The 19,656-nt window shown below is 40.9% G+C and overlaps 1 protein-coding gene across 4 annotated transcripts in view; it reads left to right on the top strand.

The window, feature by feature from the left end:
* The window catches only part of LDLRAD4 (low density lipoprotein receptor class A domain containing 4), a 287,484-nt gene that overhangs the window by 137,631 nt on the left and 130,197 nt on the right, over positions 1 to 19,656 (top strand). For all 4 annotated transcript variants that reach the window (XM_074576574.1, XM_074576576.1, XM_074576573.1 and 1 more), the window contains one exon: positions 4,319 to 4,459. In XM_074576574.1, the coding sequence (XP_074432675.1) occupies positions 4,319 to 4,459 (141 nt within the window). The remainder of the gene's footprint in view (positions 1 to 4,318; positions 4,460 to 19,656) is intronic.

The following is a 19,656-nucleotide window of genomic DNA, read 5'->3' as shown; positions in this document are numbered from 1 at the left end:
GGGAGCTTTTCCCCCTCTTCTTGTCTAGACAAGCCAAGTACAGGACTTCGTGCTGAAAAGGGCGCTCTGGTGTGTCATTAGGCACATTGGTCTAGTCTGCACTGGTCTGGATTTCCCTGTCAGAGTGTTTTGAGGTCACTCCTAGTATTTCAGTACAGAGCTCTGCAGGTCTGTTTACCAACTTTCAGTCTGACGATACGCTAATATTTGCTTCTGACTATCTCCATCAACCTGACTTTGATCCTTTACAAGGAAGGATTCTCTTCTAGTTTTAGAAAAAGCACACCCTGTTTAAATGCATTTACTACGCAAACTACTTCAAGGTACTGCATTTTTGTTTACAAGTCACAAATACCTGCTGCTAAGTATGTTCCGTGTTCAAAAGTATCTGTATTTTCATTGATTAAGCTGTTTAATTAATTTGTCCCATTCATACATTTTTCCTTTGAGTATTTCCTTCAGACTTCAACAGAACATGATTATACAGGGTAATTTTTGCACTTTCATGTCCTCCATCGGATATTAAATTTTGTTAGATTTACAAGTTACTTTTGCATGTGCATGTGTTGTGGGTTGATCCTGGCCAGCAGCTAAGCACCCGCACGGCCACTCGCTCGCTGCCCCTTCCTGCCCCACAGGAACGGGAGAGAATAGGAAGAGCAACAGCAAAAACACAGCTTAGAAAGTGAAGGAAAGAGGGGAAAAAAGTCAGGCAAAGGCAGTCACTCATCACCTCCCTCAAGTAGACTGATGCCCAGCCCGTCTCTGAGCAACAGGAAGACAACCCCGCTTTTTTTTATTGCTCAGCATGAGGCTGTATGGCATGGAGAATCCCTTTGGTCAGTTGTGGTCACCTGTCCTGGCTGTGTTGCCTCCTAGCCTCTTGCCTCCTCCCTGTGAGGAGCGGGGTGAGGAAAAAAGAAAGCCTTGACGCTGTGCAGGCACTGCTCAGCAATAGCCAAAACACTGGTGTGTTATCATCAACACTATTTTGGTCACAAATCCAAAACCCAGCACCATAAGGGCTATTATGAAGAAAGTTAACTCCATCCCAGCCAGGCCCAGTACATGGTGACTGCTTTCTTGGCAGACAGATTTGGTGGGAGATCACAAGGCAAGATGATTTTGGCAACACGGGCCATTTTAAAATAAACACAGAATTCCTGCGGTATTGCGAGCAACCTTCCAGTCAATGTGGGCACATCAACAGGGGACGAGAGGCCTGATGACTTTTTTTATTCACCTTGACAATGGTTCCCAAATCTGAGGGAATGAGGAAGTAGCCATAAAAATTTACAGGAAAGGTTGATTGAGTCTGCTTTTTGAATTCAAATTTCTATGTGGTCCATTATCCAGGAAAAAAAAAAAACACCAAAAAACCAAAGCAAAACCAAACACCTTAGAGCACAATTTTTTTCCTCTGGTTAGTCCTCTTACGGTAATGTTAGTTAAAAAACAGAACTTTAAAACTTTAATAGAGTGACAAAAATTCAATGCTTCATTTGGTTTTTTGTCTGAAGACTGTATAATCTGGTGGCAAATAGAAATGGAAAGTTCTTAGCTTTAATTGCTTTTGAGTTGACATCCTGCTTGAGAACTTTATATCATCCATGGGGGAAGCGTGGAAAGCTTTGTATCAGGACTCAACACAAAGACACAGGAAAGAATTAAAAATTGTAGCCAAAGTAACAGGCCAAACCTAACTTCAAGCAATATGGTGTTTGATATTTGTCTTTCAAATAGAAGCAGTATGTCCTTTACCCCTCTAATTTCACCCTGTGTTATATTCCTCATTTAAGATCCTTGAAAGTTTGAACCCTTTCAAGCCAACTTTTCTAATCTTCCAAGGCAGCTTTGTTCTTTTCTTGTTCCAGTTTCTTACTTCGTGAAGTTGCAGAAATGGGTTGTAATTATCAAATTGTTAATATTGAGACTGATCTTTAGAGTCTCCTTTCCGAAAGTAACTGTTAATGACCTTCTTAGTTCCTTAGGTTTCAAAGGCTTACTCCGGTTATGAAATTTTTAAACTCTATACTCAAAACAGAAAAACTAAGCCCTTAAATGCCTCTTCAGCTCTTTGTTGTAGCAGAGAAGGACAGGGTGACAAAGGAGCAGGGGAAAAAATTTTGTTTGTACAGTATTTTATTGTACAATTTGAGTAGTTCAGGTATTACAGGGTTGGACTGAAAAAGCTTAAATCTTGAGGACCTTCTTTAGGCAAATACTCACTGATTTTTAAGTGCAGTTTGACCAAGTGGAATGAAAGGATAGATTTTTTTTTCCAGAGGAAATGCTTGTTTTTCTTGCATAGTATTTTATGGCTTTTATTTATATTCCTAAGTAGCATTTTATGTGTTGCACATGTTGATGTATGTATTTTTGCAGCAGCAGATTCTTGCTGGTACATGTACCAAAATGCCATTAATACTGTTGATGAAAAGTGTTCAGAGTGAAGTCCGCAAATCACTTTTACCTACAAAGCACATTTCCTAAGAAAAATTATTTCGTTCGCTTTCCCAATTTATTTTTCCCCTTATTCACTATTACTTTGCTTATGTTACACATCAGATTCGTGTGGGTAAGTATCGCACCTTGGTAACTGTTTTAGGGGCTTTTTAGAACTATAGGTCCTGTTGTCTCAGTTCAGAGCAAGTAAGGGCTGTGAATATTAAAGGAAAGTCTCTTGTTGATACTGTTGAAGCTGAACAAGTGCTGTCTCTTTGCTGGGAAGGACCAGTGACCACCTCTCTTAAGCAGAATCAGCCAACCCAGACTGCAGCCCTTGGGGAAACCCGGTGTTCAGGGCATGGCACCGCTTTAATGAACTGCTTGTGAGTGTTCCGTGGGTTTAATTCTGTCTGCTTTGCCTTCGCTTGTGAACGAGAATGGCCAGAATTTGTCAACGTGCTGGAAGTGTAATCATTAAATTATAATTTGTCTAGATATAATATGTCCTCTGTTCTATATGTGTAGTGTATTTAACTTTGGAACAAGCCTAGTGAGAAAGCTCTTTATAATTGCTTGAATATTTTTTGTGAACATTTCTTAATTACATCTCAAATACTTACTATAAAGCTTTGTTTCTGGAAGTGACATTTAAATGATCAGTTTAGCAGAAGGGCAATGGAATTTTAATTATCAACCATAGTAGACATCCTTAGTACATTAAGCCTTATTTAAATACTGAGGTTTTACAGCTTCAGACAGAAGACAAGTCAGTCAGACGGAAGCCCTGTCTGACTGGGCTCTGAAAATTAAAGAAAAAACATCCAAGATGACAAGGCACTGGACTGTAATTCCTATAAAAAGCTAGCACTGGTTAGCACTTAGTCTTTACCAGTAAACAAATGGCCAAGGATGGAGGTAATGTCATCCTTGTCTGAAGGGGTGACTGCGTAGCTCTCCTGTTGGTGGGAGACAAGGTAAAGAGTTTTCCCTTGATGTTTGTTTTTTAGGAGCTAGATATCAGTCTAGTGAGGGATCTTACACGGGATTTGTTAGCCAGCCTGTATCCTTTTGCAGAGAAAGGGAGAGAAGAAGGAACTTGAGGCAACAAAGTTTTTAATACTTGGTCTCGTAGGAATTGTTCTCATGATTGAACGATATTTAGGGGAAACAGTTCTTTTCTTTGTAATGAACGAAATGTACAAAATATGGCATGCCTGCTTATAGCGTTCAGCCACTTTACAGAGGCTTTAGAAGTTTACTGACTTTGTTAAGCAAACTGGCGTGTGGGAGTTCAATGTGCAGACTGAGTGCTTGATTGTAATTAGTTGGGAGACTGGCAAATTGGCTTTGGGAAGGCAGTTAAGGAATAATTGTCTGTGTCTGGACAGGATTGTTCCTGGTTACAAACTATACCGCTGCCTTACAGCTGATGCTGTTTTACATTGTGCAAGAGTTTTTTAATATGCAACAATTATTATTTTTATTCATAGTGCTGTCTTGCCCTATATACGCAAGGTGCCACACAAACATGCATGAGAACACAGTCTTTGTTCCAAGTGAATTGTAATCGACATGAACTACAAAAAAATATTGTCTGGTTTTTAAGAAGAAGTTTAATTTCCCTAAACGGCAAATCTGGTTTACTAGTGGATTGATTCTGGTGATCTAGAACGTGTCACGTATATATTTATACATGCAATGCTTACAAATACTATATTATTTATTCTGGGGATGAAGTTCCAAAGACCCATCCACCACGATAACATCTACTTGAAAAAGACTGCTTCTCATATCAGTCGTTCTAGCAGTGAAGAAGGTAAGCACCAGTTCCCTCACAAATTTCTGTTTTGGTTTCTTTTTTGCCTTTCAGAGTGCAAATTCACCTGCGCCAGTGGTAAATGCTTGTATCTTGGTTCATTGATTTGTAACCAACAGAATGACTGTGGGGATAACAGTGATGAAGAGAACTGTCTGCTTGTAACAGAGCATCCACCTCCAGGCATCTTTAGCTGTAAGTACTGTCTCTTTGTGTGCATCTGTGTATCTATGTATGTCGAATATGTCTCTTTACCTCAGAAATCAGTCTGTTCGGCAACTTGGTCTGCAGTATGATATCTGGGGGGGATGAGACAAAGGAAGTAAATACTGTTTTTCTCTGAAGCAGCAGTGATTTGTAACATGCTTTCTCTAGGTTTTTAAGCCTGGAAAGTTGTAGTTGTGCAGACGGAGTTTGTGACGCAGATATTGATGTTCTAATCATATGGATCATATGTGACTTCTGAGAAAGAAAGCGTAATGTATAAATGATTAAATAATTTGTTTTCCAACGTTCTAAAAAACATTTTGTGCTTTGTCTGTTTGACAGTCTTTATATGTTATTAAGACTACTAAGAAAGGCTTTTGTAGGTATATATTTAAAAAAGCTTTAGTTGCTATTCTTTGGTGCATAAGTATCTCACGCAGAGTGCCAGAGTTTATCACCAGAATCGCTCTCTTAGTGTTTTGCCCTCAGTGATGTACACTAAAATCAAACTTTGATTTTGTTTTTGTATAATTGCAATAATTTATTTTTAAACCACAATTCAGCTTTCTGGATGGGGGAGAAATTTTCTAATAATGCTTCTGGTCTACAAATGCAATAGAAGTGCTGTTAGATTACTTACTGCTTTCTGAATGGTTTGGTTCTGCCCATACTGACGTCCCTCAGCACGCTGTTTCACCTAGGGTTGTGACTATGACTTAGGAATATCTGTGTTACTTCTGTTGTTATTAATAATAGGAATTACAAGCGGCATGTATCTGTGATTTTTGTACGAATGCATGTGCCATTAGGTAGGACTGAATCACTGGAGTGGATTCATAATAGAAGATGAAGTCAGGTGTTGGATATGCACCTTTCCTCCTCTGCCCTCCAACCTCCAATTGAACATCTGTCTAAATGTTGTACTGTATATCTTTTTAAATCTTGTACTTTGTGGTACTTTGGTACCTCTGCAGTGATTTCAGAGGTTTTGAAATAATAATGGCCTACATATACTTTTATATTATTTCATTTTATTTTTGTTTCAATTTGATTTTTGTAGTGGATCCCTTTCCAAAGCCCCAGGAATAGCCGAAGGCTTTGGTGATGGGTCCAAATCAAAATGTCACATGTCTTTGCTCAACTTGGCTTTTAAGTTGTAAAAAGGTTATGCCTTCTTATTTGTGCATGCGAAACTTGTAAGCATACCTTTAAAGTTCAAATAGAGGAATTTTTTTGACTGGGTTACTGTACAGCTCTTCTCTTAAACTGAGCCAGCGCAACCGTTTGCCCAAAAGGAGCCATGAAAACCACTGTGGTAGCAGACAGAGGGAAGGACTTTGGTGACAAGCAGCAGTTGGGGCATCACAGGTGGTGGCCCTGCATAGCTGCAGTGGGACGGAGGCAGCCTCTGAGTTCCTAGGTGGAGTCCTACGTGGAACTCCAAAAGCCTCCTTCAGCTTGAGGTGTGATAGCCAGGGCACCATTGGTTTTTCAGTACGCCCCGTTCCTGTGTCAATTGAGCACGATGACAGCAGCGTGTTGGCACTGCGTGCTGGCCTTTTCCTCAGGAGGCCTTTGGACTGTAGAAGTGGTTACTTGCGTGATCCAGGATCTGCAAACTTCCTGGTCTCCTCCTAGGACACATCCCTCCCATCAGGCATTGCAGAAGCCAGGCATGCCTGGAAGGGAGCAGCGCTGGTCAGCTGGCAGGTCATCCATCCTCTTTGCCTCCAGCGGTGTAAAGTTTATCCAGACAAAACACGACAAAACGTGTCTGCAAAAAACCTTCAGTGGCAGGTTTCCTACTGCTTGCACGGGAGCTTCAGTTGGCGCCTTTTATGGCCCTGTCTCTGGGAAGTTGTGCAGGTCAAAGTGGCGGCATTTGTCTCACTTTTCAGTGGACATGGATAAAAAGTGTTTGCTTTCTTCTGAAATCAGCCTTTTACAGACATGAGGACTGTTACCCCATCTGTCACCTTCTGGGAGGGTTTAAAAAAACCAAAACCTAAATAAACCCACGTTCTTTCACATGAATTATGTTTGCTTAAATCAGTTATATTTGTTATTTTTTTCTGACTCCTCCTGAAATATGGTGTCCAATAGTCCTACTTCAGACCTCCCCCATGCTGACTGAAGAGGAATAATGAGGTAAACAGTTCAAGAAGTATATTTGCTGGTTTTGTAACAACATTGCAAATGAGTTTGTACAGGAAATACTTGATTTATTAGTAGGAGCATTCCGAAGTGTTTAAATTTTTGATTACCTTGTGGCAGAGAGGGCAGTTCATTATTTGGTGTGTTTGGGGATATTGATAATGACTGTGCTTTTTCATTGCAATAGGGACTGTGCGACAAGTGCTGGTAAATAAAGGGACTTCTTGTTTTAACTGAAAAGGCCAAAACCCAGTGAAACAGGGTACTAATGGTGAAACAAAGAGAAAAAGGATCAAAGCCAGATGGAAAATCATACAACCAGAAGCAGTGTTTAAAACAAATGAGGATTAGTGATATTTATCATGTTCTGGCTATTAAGCAGGCTGTTACATGGTAGAAATCAGTGCCAACTGGTAATAGGAAAGAGCATTATTACGAATGTGGCAGTTGGTTGCATTGGCTTATTCCAGCCTTGAAAAAATGTTTCTGGAATACTTGTTGAAGTGAGGTCCCCAGGCCTTAGAGGGATGACATGTTGAATTAAGGAACTTGTGCATGCTTTTGCTCAAATGATTTTAATGGGGATCCCTACCAGAGTACACCAGAGTATACGTGCCTGAAATGTCCCAGCTGACAAGGCTACCTTCCAGCACAGGACTACATATATTCTTTGGCCTCTCATTAGTGACAAGAAGGTAATACAGCTCTATAAGAAGAAAATTACTCTAAAAAAAAAATCATCACTTGAGGAACTGTAAAGCAGGAATTTCTTTCTGGTCAGTGTTACGCATCAGCTCTGTTCTTGCACCTTCTTGCTTGTGCACAGTTCTTGAATGGGCAGGAAGCTGTTGGAAGGAGCCACGTGTAAGTGTGTGCTGGTCCACATCTGAGCAGGGTGGCCTGCTCCTCCCTGGGACTGCCCCTGTCTTTACCTAGAGCACGTTGGCGTTGCTATGGTTTGCCTTCCCCTCTGCTGTTTCTTCAAAGAATCCTTTCCTCTTACTGTATTCAAGCCTTCTATCCTCCCGTGGTGGAAAGACGATTCATCTCATTTCACATTAATACATACACTGCCCCCAAATGATGTCTAAATAAATAAATTTTCATATGGAAGTTTTGTATCAGTTCATTTAAGCAGTACGTGCCGTGTTAGCGGTAGCCCATATTTCCTGGCTACTGAAGCATTTCTCATTTGTGTTCTTGCCAGCAGCCAAATCCAGGATGTCTCGTTGGAGCTTATTGTATAGCTTAGTTAAGTTGCATGAGCAGTGGTATAGAAGGATATTTTTTGTGGGTGACCTGCTCCCTGGATCTCGTGATTATAGCAGACGCTATCTCATTGTGTTAGAGGAGTTTAAATCTCCCACACCTGGTGTTCCTCTCTCCTTGCTATTCTTACTTGTCTCCGATGTGAAGGCTGTTAACTCAGTCTTTTAAATGTTGCTACTGGATTCTATAAGATGTCTTATGTGTGCAAAGTTAAACAAAACACGTATTTTTTTGTAGCCCTTTGGTTTTATTTGGCTTTATTTATTACTTGGTTCCTCTGCTGACTTGTAGGTGGAGTTCCCTTACGCTGCTACACGGGCAATTTAGTCCGTACAGCACAGAGAAATTGGAGGGCAGCCGGGGAAAACCTGCACCAGCTCCAAGGTGTGTTAGAGTCTGGTTTTAGACAGCACGAGCTGCAGTCCGGCGAGTTGCTCAAAATACATGCTACGGCATTTAAGCCAAACATGTTAAGGCAACGGCTTGCTTGGTTTACAGTGGGATTTTTAACACAGGTTTGGTGATGCGTGTTGAAGCCTAGCTCCCCCTCCTCCATGAGGACATGGGGGCTACTGCACGTTTCCCCACAGGTAGCCTCCTGCAAAGTAGCCCGTGTCCACTTAACTGTTTTTATTTTCATCAACTATGAAGACTTACTGATCGGGATAATGGAAGTGACTGTTCTTTTGTCACTACTTGGAGGTCGAGGGTGTATTTAACAGCCCAAAGCCATGATGGGAAAAATGAGGTGAAGAATAGGATTTTAAACATTGCAGACTTGGCCTTGGCGGCAGCTTGCCGCTCCACGCGGCCCACAAAATTTGGACTCCGAGGAATTGAAACAATGTGCCTGCTTCTAGCAGGACACAGTTCATTTGTTCGAGCTTTTCCCTTTGTTTCGCAACAAATGATCAGCCTGCCTTGTTCTGCTAAAAGTAAATTGGATTTTGAAATGGGAAGTGTAGTCTGTTGTCTGCTTGCAGACTGCGGTGTCCAAGTCATGTCTAATTGAGAAGGGTTGCAATGGCGGAGATTTTAGTTCTTTAATTGTTTGGTGGAAAACAGTACAGGTAGTTATCTCTGCTGTGGTCTGCATGCATTCGTGGGCATGCGAAACACAAATATTGACATGCATGAGAATTTGAAGAAGAGTAAAAGAAGGGAGAACAAATCCTTCTTGTCATGTGAAAATTATGTCTACATCAAATTTCAAGTTGTCAGCATTGATGGAGGTGATGTGTCATGGCTGTTTTGGCATAGAAGAGTTTGCTGTAGGAGTTCATTTTCCTCTGCAAGGTAAAAAAACCCAAACAAATCAAATATATAGCTCTCCCTTTCACCACCCCCACCTACTTCTGTCGGCTCTGAGCCTTGTAGGGATCTGCAGGGGGTTGGAGAATGATTCTGTTTTAAAAACAAAAAGCTCAATCAAAGGAAAATATTTTGTTTAAAGAGACCTTTGGCATCCCCCTCTAACTGTGACACTGAAATTGCACAGATAAAAACAACCGCTTAGATTTACATTTTGATTGTGCTTCTGCTTTCATGTGTGCCGGGCTGTCCCACTTCAGGTGAAATTTATCCATTTCTTTAAATATTTAGCAGTCTAGCGTTGATGTTAATGAAAGTCTGGCACTGCTATTTTGAGCATTGCAACAATGATAGTAATTTTCAGTGTCAGATTACTGCTTCTCGGAGGAAAAGGGAGATGGGAGGAGGGAAGAGCAGAGAGAGGGGAAAAAAAAAAAAAAATTGTTTCGGGTCTAATAGAGTTTGTCATCAGCCTGGCTGTGCCAGACAGATGGATCATGAATACTGTCTAGACGCTCTCTGCCTGAGTGGAGCTGTGGTCTCTAAGGACAAGCAATGAGACGCCGGCTTAAGTGACTGGGGAAAGTCAGGACGTGCTCCCCTCTAATCAGTTACTGATCCGGGCTGATCCTGCCCCGCCGAGCGGGAGGAGAGGACAGGCCCCGCTGGTGCTGGGAGAGAGACGGTCAATACCCATCTCGGCTGAAACTTGGCGGGCAGGGGGCTTTAAAGGGGGGGGGAAAGGAGAGGGATGGTGTTACGGCGCTATTGATTTCAGCTGCATTGGCCCAGGGAGCGCGGGGTGATGGAGCTGGGAGTGTAGATCTCGGGAGGGGGTGGATTGGGAGAGCCATCATCTGGCATAACACATGCATAAAACTGCTCGGTCACCTGTATTTATTGATTGGTTTAGTCACATTATACGCTTGAAAAGGCTTATTTTACTTGCTTACTTTTCCTTGATTTGGCCCACTTGTTCAGAAGGATTGGTTTCTTCTCCTTACCTGGGGCTCCGTATGTCCCCGGCTGTTAAGATGAGGTTACGCGAGGCTGCCTACGGTTTGGAAAGGGGAAGCTGTGTTAACCAGGTGAGACCCGTAGCCTAGGGCAGATCTTGCGCTATTTAGTGATCTCTCATGCTGTTACTTGTCCTTTCTCTGTCACTAAGCGCAATTAATGACAAGGAAATAAAAAATTCTGATGTAGACAGAGCAATAAATATTTTTTGACTGGTGGAGTTGTAATAAAAACTTAATTTGATGCGTATGCTAACTTCTTTAAAAAACAAGAGGTTTTCTGAGTTTTGCATTATAAAATAAGCCATAGCATTCTGGATTTTAGTTCTGTGTGTATATAACTACATACTAGATAGATAGCTATTTTTATTTAGAAAATCCAGTTGGTTTTCAGCCTGTAGTTCAGTCTTGTTTCTTAAAGTGCTATAAGCAGGTCCTGTGCTTTGTTTTGAAATTTCACCTTTGCGTATTTTTGAAGTACGTCATGGAACATAAGCAGTTAAGATAAGCTTGAAAATTTAAAAAAAAAATGGCAAAACATTAGGGTGAATTTTGTGTTTTCCTTTAACATTTTGTATGTGTTTTTAAAAATACTGTATTTCCTGGTGTTTAATAAATGAAGTAGAACGCTTGTCCCATGAATTCTGTAACAAAACTGCAGTGGAATTCAGTAATGCTACAGTTTACCCATTCTTCATCTGGAGCCTTACAGTATTAGTGACTCTGACAAGCCAGACACACGTGTACGTGGCCAATAACAACCACAAAATACGCTGGTACGACATCAGGTATCTGCATCTGCTTACAAACAGGGCTGAACTCGACTCCTGGTAAGGAATTTCCATTTCACAAAGTTTCCAGCGGAACATTAATCATATTTTTACAGTTAATGAGAAAAAAAAATAAAAGCTCACAGTGCCCTGCAGATGAAAATGTGGGAATTTCAGTAGCTCTGAAATGCTATATTATTCGTTTGCAAAGTATGTAAGTCAGTTGTATCACCTTTAACCAAAATCTAGAAACAACATTTGTTAGAACTGTTTGTGTTTGTTCTTCATACACATTTCATTCACTCCTTCAATTCCTGTTAGCTTTCAGGACACTTCATCTAGTACTAAACATTAACGGTTTAGTACAATTACGCCTGGTAATGCTTTTGCTTTCTCCTGTTTCCTTTTTCTGCTACTGATTTCTTACAGATTCAAAAAAGAATATTAAGTGCTTAAAATGTACCGTGTGTTCAAATCTTCATTCAAAGACTGTTTTTAGGCATCTGAGGGAGTGCCTAAACTTCAGTCTGGAAATCTCAAGAGCAGTAGTGCCAGGCGTGATGTGACTTTCTATCTCACAGGTATGCTTGGCTCTGCAAGAGACAGGAGCTCCTTGTGGACCGCTATGAGGCAGGGAAATGGCCTCCCACAGACTCTGAGGGCACCCTTCTTCAAACTGTTTTCTCCACCAGAAGTGCATGGTAGCAAAAATGTTTCATCAGTGCAGGCCTAAAACTAAAGTACAAGAACCACAGCACAGTATCATGCCACGGGCACAATTCTCCCCCTGGAGAGAGGAAGAGAATAAACTGTGAGACAGTTATTTTCAGACGTTATTTCACATACGAGTAGTAGGTGCTCAGGCACGACATCAGAAATCATAGACTGGAACTGAACAACTTCTGTTGATTTTATTCTCAGTCCACATTAGTAAGTATTGTTCATTGCTGTCCTTCCTCTCTACATTTTCATTTGCAGGGGTCACACTGTACAGCGCGCCAGGAGCTGCCTGGCTAAATCTCTAAGTTTTACCCGCAGGTCTGAAATCCTCCTGAAATGCTCCTGTCTCTTGCAGAGCCAAGCATACCTGTGAGATAGAAAGTCACATCACGCCTGACGCTACTGCTCTTGAGATTTCCAGACTGAAGTTTAGGCACTCCCTCAGATGCCTAAAAACAGTCTTTGAATGAAGATTTGAACGCACAGTACACTTTGAGCACTTAAAATTCTCTTTTGCATCTGCAAGAAATTTTAAAGCCACTGCTCTTCTCTGTGGCTCATTCAGTCCACATTGGTTATCGCTGGTAAATGCTCGTTAGGAGCACTGCCTTTGTGCTGTGCTTGCACTTGGCTAATATAAGCTTAGAGGAGCCGTCACAAACTATTTCTTCTGTACAGCATCGGAAGCTGTTCAGGTGTTTAGGTAGTATGAAGATTACTTACATTTTCATATGGTTTAGCACGTGCTTTGAGGCTGCTTTTTTAAAAAGAAAAAATAATTTTAAAAAACTCCTCACAAAAAAAAGGGACAGAGTCAAACTAGACAACCTTCCTTCGCTAGGAATGCTGCAGACTGGGATGTTTGATTGCTTTTCATTCTGCAGATGCGTATCTGACCCTTTATCTCCAGAAACTCTTCATCTCCCTGATGAAATGAACCACCTTAATTTTTCTTAAGCAGGCTCATCCTCTCCTTCTGTTTTAAAGTAACAGCTGAGATGAAGGTGAATTGTGAGTTTTCTTGTATGTTCTGGTATAAATAAGTGCACGCTGAAAATTTTCTGTCTGAAGTTTCTGTGTAACGTAATATATAGCATCATGTTTGTGTTCAAAGAAATCCCTGCTTTTCAGTGATCTCTCTGGTCTGTATTGTGCATGAAATGATGTTTTTCCATATCATGTAGTGTTTAACCAAAGCACGTTGCTTTGGCCATTAGTCTGCAGCTTTTTTTCTCAGACTGGAAAGCCTGAGAAACCCGATTTTCTCCACAGTTTTGCAAGTGTTGGAAACCGGCATAAGCCAGTGTTGCCCCTTGTGGTCGCTCCCTCAGTTGTCCCTGTGCAAATGTTTGTGCAGCCACACAGGAATTGGGTGGGAGACCCAGTCTGGTTCTGATGAACTCTGAGAAACTTCCACTTTGTTTTGGCCGGTGTCACGTCTGTGCTTCTGTTCTCAGCTCAACTGTGCAAACTCTTGTGCCGGCACAAAACAGAGGGCAGTACAAGTGCCTCCATTCGGTGGTGGTTTATCCTTGACTGGTTTAAGGTTTCCATGAAATGGTAGCGGTAGTAAATGCGCTAGTCCTTCCCCCACTAAAGTATATATGCTTAAAGATCTTTCCCTGTATACAAGAGAGTTTGGGAATTAAGAGCTAATTGTTGCTTTCCCCCTTCTCCCCCATTCTGAAAATCTCATCGTTTGTCCCTTTTTGTTACAGAGAAATGAAACAGAAGAATGAAGCATCAGAAGGGGTCTCTCGTGACCGTTCATGGGCTTGGGTTCATTTGGAATGAACCCATGCTAGTATAATGAAATATAACATTTCAATAACAAAGTCCAGTTTGGCTTAAGACGTGGGGCTTTATTGGAATAATGTTAGCTAGTTAAATGATTTCATAGGAACCAGCTGTCCTGGGTCAGATCAAAGGCCCAGCTAGCCCAATATTGAATCTGGCACTGGCCAGTTGCAGATGCTAAGTGAAAGAGTATAAGCAAATTAGATAAACAGTTGGGCTTTTCCCAGTAAACCCAGTTCCTTGGAGGAATGCTGCACGGCTCTGCGTGAGGAGCATGGGATTTCTGTCCTCCTGAGAGAATTCGACATTTAGAAGGGGCAGGAACTGAGGTGAAGAGGAAATGTCTCATTTCATAAGTGTAAGAATGAGAGAAGAGCCTTCAACCCTTCCCTAACCAGAAGATGTGTGGGCACATTGGTTTCTTCTATATTCAGCACATACTTTTCATGTTAAGGCATTTTGAATGTAGGACGCAAGCTTGAAAGTGCTGAATTCATGTCAACCCGAAAGACTCTTTACCTGGGTCTTTTCACTGATTTTGTGAGGAACAGATATTTTTAATTTCTCTAAGCTTACTCGGTTTTTTTCTGAGTGGTGTTGGAGTTGTTTTGGTCAGGATTTATGGACTGTGTGACAGCTTTAATAGTGAAACCAAGTCCATCTTGTGAGGAAAGTAAGCTTAAATTTGGCTTGACCGTTTAAAAACACAAACGCGCACAGAAAGCCTACTGCATGTAGAAAACACAGTTGTCACCTGGGACTGTGTAGCACCCAGGCATCAGATACGTGTGTGTATATTACAGCAGGCTTCCACTCATTTTTGTTTTATTTCCATACACGTTGTATGCAAACGTAAGGAGTGAATACAGACTGCTTAGCATTAAGAAAAATACCAGCAACATAGAAAGATCTGTACCTCAGCTCCTGTGAAAACATAAATTGGGATTTCTGTCTTTGTTTAAAAATACCCACGCTTTTAATTATAGGTTTAGGGTTAAAAATCAAGGCTAATCTATTTTTTTCACATTCTGTTTAGACCATAAACGAGACAGTTGACCAACTGTTTGTACTGAGCCACTGTTAGGAGCTAAAGGAAAACAGATATCAGAGCGAGTTGTTAAATTAATTGCATTTTGTATGTGATTGATAAATGTCTTTTCTCTAACTTAACAATACAGTTTAAGAGGCTAGAGAGCAATGAGTAACACAGTGTTAGTCCAACCGTACGTGATAAGATCGCAGCCCTGCTTATCTTTCCAGCGGTATTGCTCCACTGGTGGCTTCCTCTTTCCTTCTCAGATTTCTCCTTCTTCTTTCCTTCTGTTTCAGTATTGCTGCGTAATAGCTTCATAAATGTAAGACAGATTAAGGACCTGGGGGGTGTAGAGATAATAATGACGCACTATGTGAATACTGAGTCTGGCACCTAGTAGCACCTTGATAGAAATAGAAAGCTGTGATCACAGCATTAAAATATGCTAACAAGCTGAAGGAGCTAATGGGCTGAATTTTTACAGTGCAGATGTTCATCCGGCACTTGTGCTGAATGCAATAACAAATGTGTGGGGGCCGATGGTGATATTATTGTGTTCTTGGCAGCACAGCCCTCCAAACCAATCTTCCTTTCTTTTATATTTTACCAAGATTTAGAATGTTCTTTTTTTGTGGTCTAAGATAACGAATGTAAGCGTGTATAAACAAATTGGTATGACTAAGGCTGGTTGGGCTAGGGTTGTCTTTATTCAAACAGGGGGTTCTGTGAGAGTGGGTGCACCCCTGCGTGTGGTGGTGGGGATCAGTATCTCAGTTCTTGGATAATTCGTGCTCTACATCTCCAACTAAGTTTCAGATAGTTTTATTGGTGTTGGTTTCAAAACCCAGATCATCTGGCCAGAACAAGCCATCTGCTTTGTGAAGCTGTAGAGCCACGGTCTGATGTAAGGGTCATGTCCCTGTATTTTCCAGAGGAGAGTTGGTAGTCTCCTGGAGAACAGACACAGTGGCCTGTATTCAGTACCTCAGCCTGGCCACCCACCTCATGGTATTTCACATATTCGGTCTCTGCCTTTGTGTTCAGTGCTTTGCAGCTAATGCCAAGAATGATATTTGCTGTCTTGTAGAACCTTTCAGCTGTTTCAGTAAGAAACAACCTTGACTTCTTTCCAGCAGATTCAGATATTCCTGAAGAAATTACCATTGGTACCAGTCAAAGATTGGCTATACATTGTCAGGAATCACTATGTTGCAAACCTGCTCTTTTTTTTTTTTTTCTTTTTTTTTCTTCTCCCTCCCTGACAAAGATACTGGCTTGTTTGTTTTAATTACCAGGATGAAAGGTGCATGTGGCTTTTGTTTGTAATAAGCTGCAGCTCTCGCTGTGAATACCTGTCACTTTTGATAGGCTATTACGATGTAGATGATCAGTCAACTGGCCGTTACAACACAGGTTTCAAACCAGTCCCCTTGTGACAAGCCTATTACATAAAGTATGGGAAAAATAAATCCCACTGATGTTAGAAAACTAAAGGAAGGACTGAAGTGATATGAGGAATGGAAGACTTGGTGATCAGTGAATAAGTCTCGCCGACAATTCCAAGTATTCTTGGCATCTCTGACACAGACTTCCTGAGCAATCCTGATGAAATCATTATTGGTTTTCTTCCTTAATTTCTTTATTTATAAAATGGAGATAATGATGTTCATCTACTTTGCAGAAGTAATAAGAGAAGATGAAATTTTTACATGGTTGAAAAACATGCAAGGAGATTTTAAGCCGTAATAACCTCAGAAAAATGGGTATTATACTAGAAAAAATACGATGATAAGCTCACAGTGAGAATTAAAAAAAAAAGTTTAGAAAATATGTGTTTTATGTTGTATATTAACATTAGCACATACTGTCCAATATTAATAAATTTATCTTTATTTTTTCATTTGCATGTCAACACCTAAGAGCAGGGAAATGGGTCTGCTGAACAGTTTCTAAGTAGGTACATAAAAAGTCAATTTGCATAAAAATGTGACTAGAGACAGAGGAATAGGAGTGAGATTCATCAGTCAACTATAATTCCACAATTGGAGCAGAATATCTTAAAAAATGGTGAATGTAATGATATTTGGTTGTGTGTTAGTGAAGTCTGAAGAGGAATATCAGAAGGATTTCATCAAATGAGGTCAGCAGTCAACAGAATGATGGATGAAATTCAATCTTGATTAACGCAAAGCAATTCATACTGGAAGGCAAAGTATGTGCTATTAATACAGTTTATTGGATCCTAATTAATTGTGTAATTTAAGGAAAAGTACCAAAGCATGACTAGGAAGGGCTGAATGAAGACCTTTTCAGAGAATCTAGTTGCGGCCAGATAAAATACTTTGAATCAATAAAAATAGGATGTGAATTGTTCTGATGCTGTTACTTAAATCAACATTTTACCTTTACCTAGAATGCTGTATTCAAGTGTTCCTGCAGCACAGAAGTGTGCTGTGGATGTAGAAAACATAGGAAAGCAGCAGAAAGAAGTTGAGAACAGACTTTGATATGAATAGAGACCAAAAAGTTTGGAATTGTTTACTTTTGAGTCTAGGTAAAGAGTGGGGAAATAAAAAGGTACACAAAACTATGGGTGTTGAACAGAAGGTGGGTCAGGAACTTAAACTATGTCGTAAGATTAGAAGATCGCTCAGTGCAATTCAAAGCTGACAAAAAAGAAATTTTTTCATACATCCTGTCTTCAGGCTGTATACCTCATTACCGTGCGGTGTCATTGAGGCAAGAATTTAGCAATATTTAAAGAAAGGAAGCCTATGAACACTGAGTCCACTCGTGTGTAATCTATCCAAAGAGGAGTAGTTAGGAAATTTATAATGCTGAAGTTCCAGGCATTAAACTTATTTCTAACTGTAAGATTAGGTTACCAGCTTGAGATGACGTTTCCTCAGTCTTTTGGAGAACTGAACATCCTCATCCGCGAGGACAGCGCGTAGGTTCCCATGTGTGGTGTGAAACTAAAGTCCATAGTAAGTGGCTGGGAATAGTGTTTGTGTGAAGCTGTGATCAAAGTCCTTATGTGCAGTTTCTCGGACTTAAGTAATTACTGATATTGCATGTAGCAGCCTTCCGTCACATCTTATAAAGCAGAAATCTGGAATGTCTTGTCTATCTGTTTTTCATAGAAGGTGGTTAACTAGCACGGCTGGCACATCGAGTTGCTCAACAAGTGAAAACTGTGGTATCTCTGGCAGCCGGTGCTGGATTACCTATTGCACACCGGGCTGTAGCCCTGGGAGGGGTGCTGAGCACATCCCCAGCGCAGGAGAGCACGCCGACGGGAAACCTGTACTAGGAATTGCAGAGGAAGCCGGTTTAAGCAAGCAAGGTTTAGAATTAAATGTGTTGCAATACAGATTGGTATTTGATTGTTTGAAGCCTCCTATAGCCCTTCTGTCCATTAGGCTGGTGTAGTTAATAAACCAGACCTTCAGAAACGTCTGCTCCTTAAACATAATGTACTGAACTCCATACCTAAATGTTCAGCAGTAGTGGACAACGTTTCTAGACCTTCTCTCCTTGCAGATGGCAGCAGTTTCTTTGCTTATTGCAACACGAGCTATCCATTAATTAGGACTTTCGGAGAGAAATGTGTGTGTAGGCTGTGAGCATGCAGAGTGATGCAGAGAGGTGGGAAACAGATGTGTGGTCATATATGCACCAGCCAGCTACTACTCAGATACCCCGTCTGCTAATTAGCGGCTGGAATGTTGAATAACATCGGTGTTCGTGCGATTGCTTGAGTGCAGTCCTGCGTCTAGTTTTCACACTTGTCGTAATCTCTACATGGTACCATAAGTAACATGCTTCAATTAAAATTGTTTTGAAAGTGAGGTATCTAGAACTTCCTTGTTACAACAGATTAATTTCTTGGGTGGTCTCTAAGCGTAGGGCCATCAGCTTTTTGTACCCTTGGAGGGACAGCATTGGGTTAACACAGGAGACGAAACCTGACTCATCCATTTTTCTTCCTGTCATGCTAATGAACCCAGCCTGTGCCATGTCAACTTTAAACTACCCCCTTGATGATTCTCCTTGTACCTCCTTCAGTGAAGAGTCAGCAAAGAGCAGCCAAAGTCTGCACTGCCATAGCTGGGGGAAGTGGGTGGTAATACTGCCTGTGTGATGAATGACTCCTTAGGAAACTATTACAATTTGTCTAAAGTTCATATTTTATTGTATTATTCCTCAGAATTTCAATAGAAAGTGTTAGTATTTCCAACTGCTGTATGTCCTACAGATACAGGCATGCATGCACACATGTATACATATATTCTAGAACAGCCTGTTTCTTTTCATGAAGTCCAGATCCGTGATACATACATTTCAGCCCTGCCCATCATTATAGGGACAGGCAGTATCAGACAGCGCAATTAGTGTTGCCACGCTGGGGTTTTTAAGTTATCTACTACTCTATACTGCGCTGTATTCCAGGTAAAAGGCACATCTGTAGATCAGACAGAGCAACTCCAAATTTGCTGCCAGAACATAAACGCAGAGATGACTTTTCTCTGATCCAGTTTCTGCATTTGTAAAAATGTTTCTCACGCTTTCCTGAAACAACTTCCTTCTTTATCCATATGAAAAAGCTTGTGAATTAGAAGAGCGCTTCTAATCTTCCAGGTAACTGGGGAAATAATCCTTCTTTCCCCCTCCCCTTCTCCCCCTCCTTATCTTCCCTCCCCACAGAATGCTAAAACATTGTTTTTCCTCCCACAGTTGAAAGGTGTGTTTTGCAGAATACAGATGAGATATTCGTTGGCTAGCAAAAAATAAAGCGAAACAAGAGACATGTCTTTCAAGTACAAATGGGGCTTTAGAGATCTCGGTTGGAAAGCCTAATTTCTACATGAGCACAACTGTTTCTCCATATTGCCTGGAACACTTCGGTTACATATTTGGCCACACTTTCTATTATGGATTCTATAAAGACATCATTTGTCAAGCTAATAACTATGTACAAAAATGTTTATTCACAATAAAAATGGATTTCAGAGATCTTTGAATTGCACCCACAGATACAAGATTTTGCAGTACTTTGCAATATACCGAGCTGGATTAGAGGATAGTAATAATCAGGATTCCTTTCTCCATTCT

Source organism: Larus michahellis, chromosome 2, assembly GCF_964199755.1.
Source record: "Larus michahellis chromosome 2, bLarMic1.1, whole genome shotgun sequence".
NCBI lineage: Eukaryota > Metazoa > Chordata > Aves > Charadriiformes > Laridae > Larus > Larus michahellis.
This window is presented reverse-complemented; position numbering and strand designations above follow the sequence as displayed.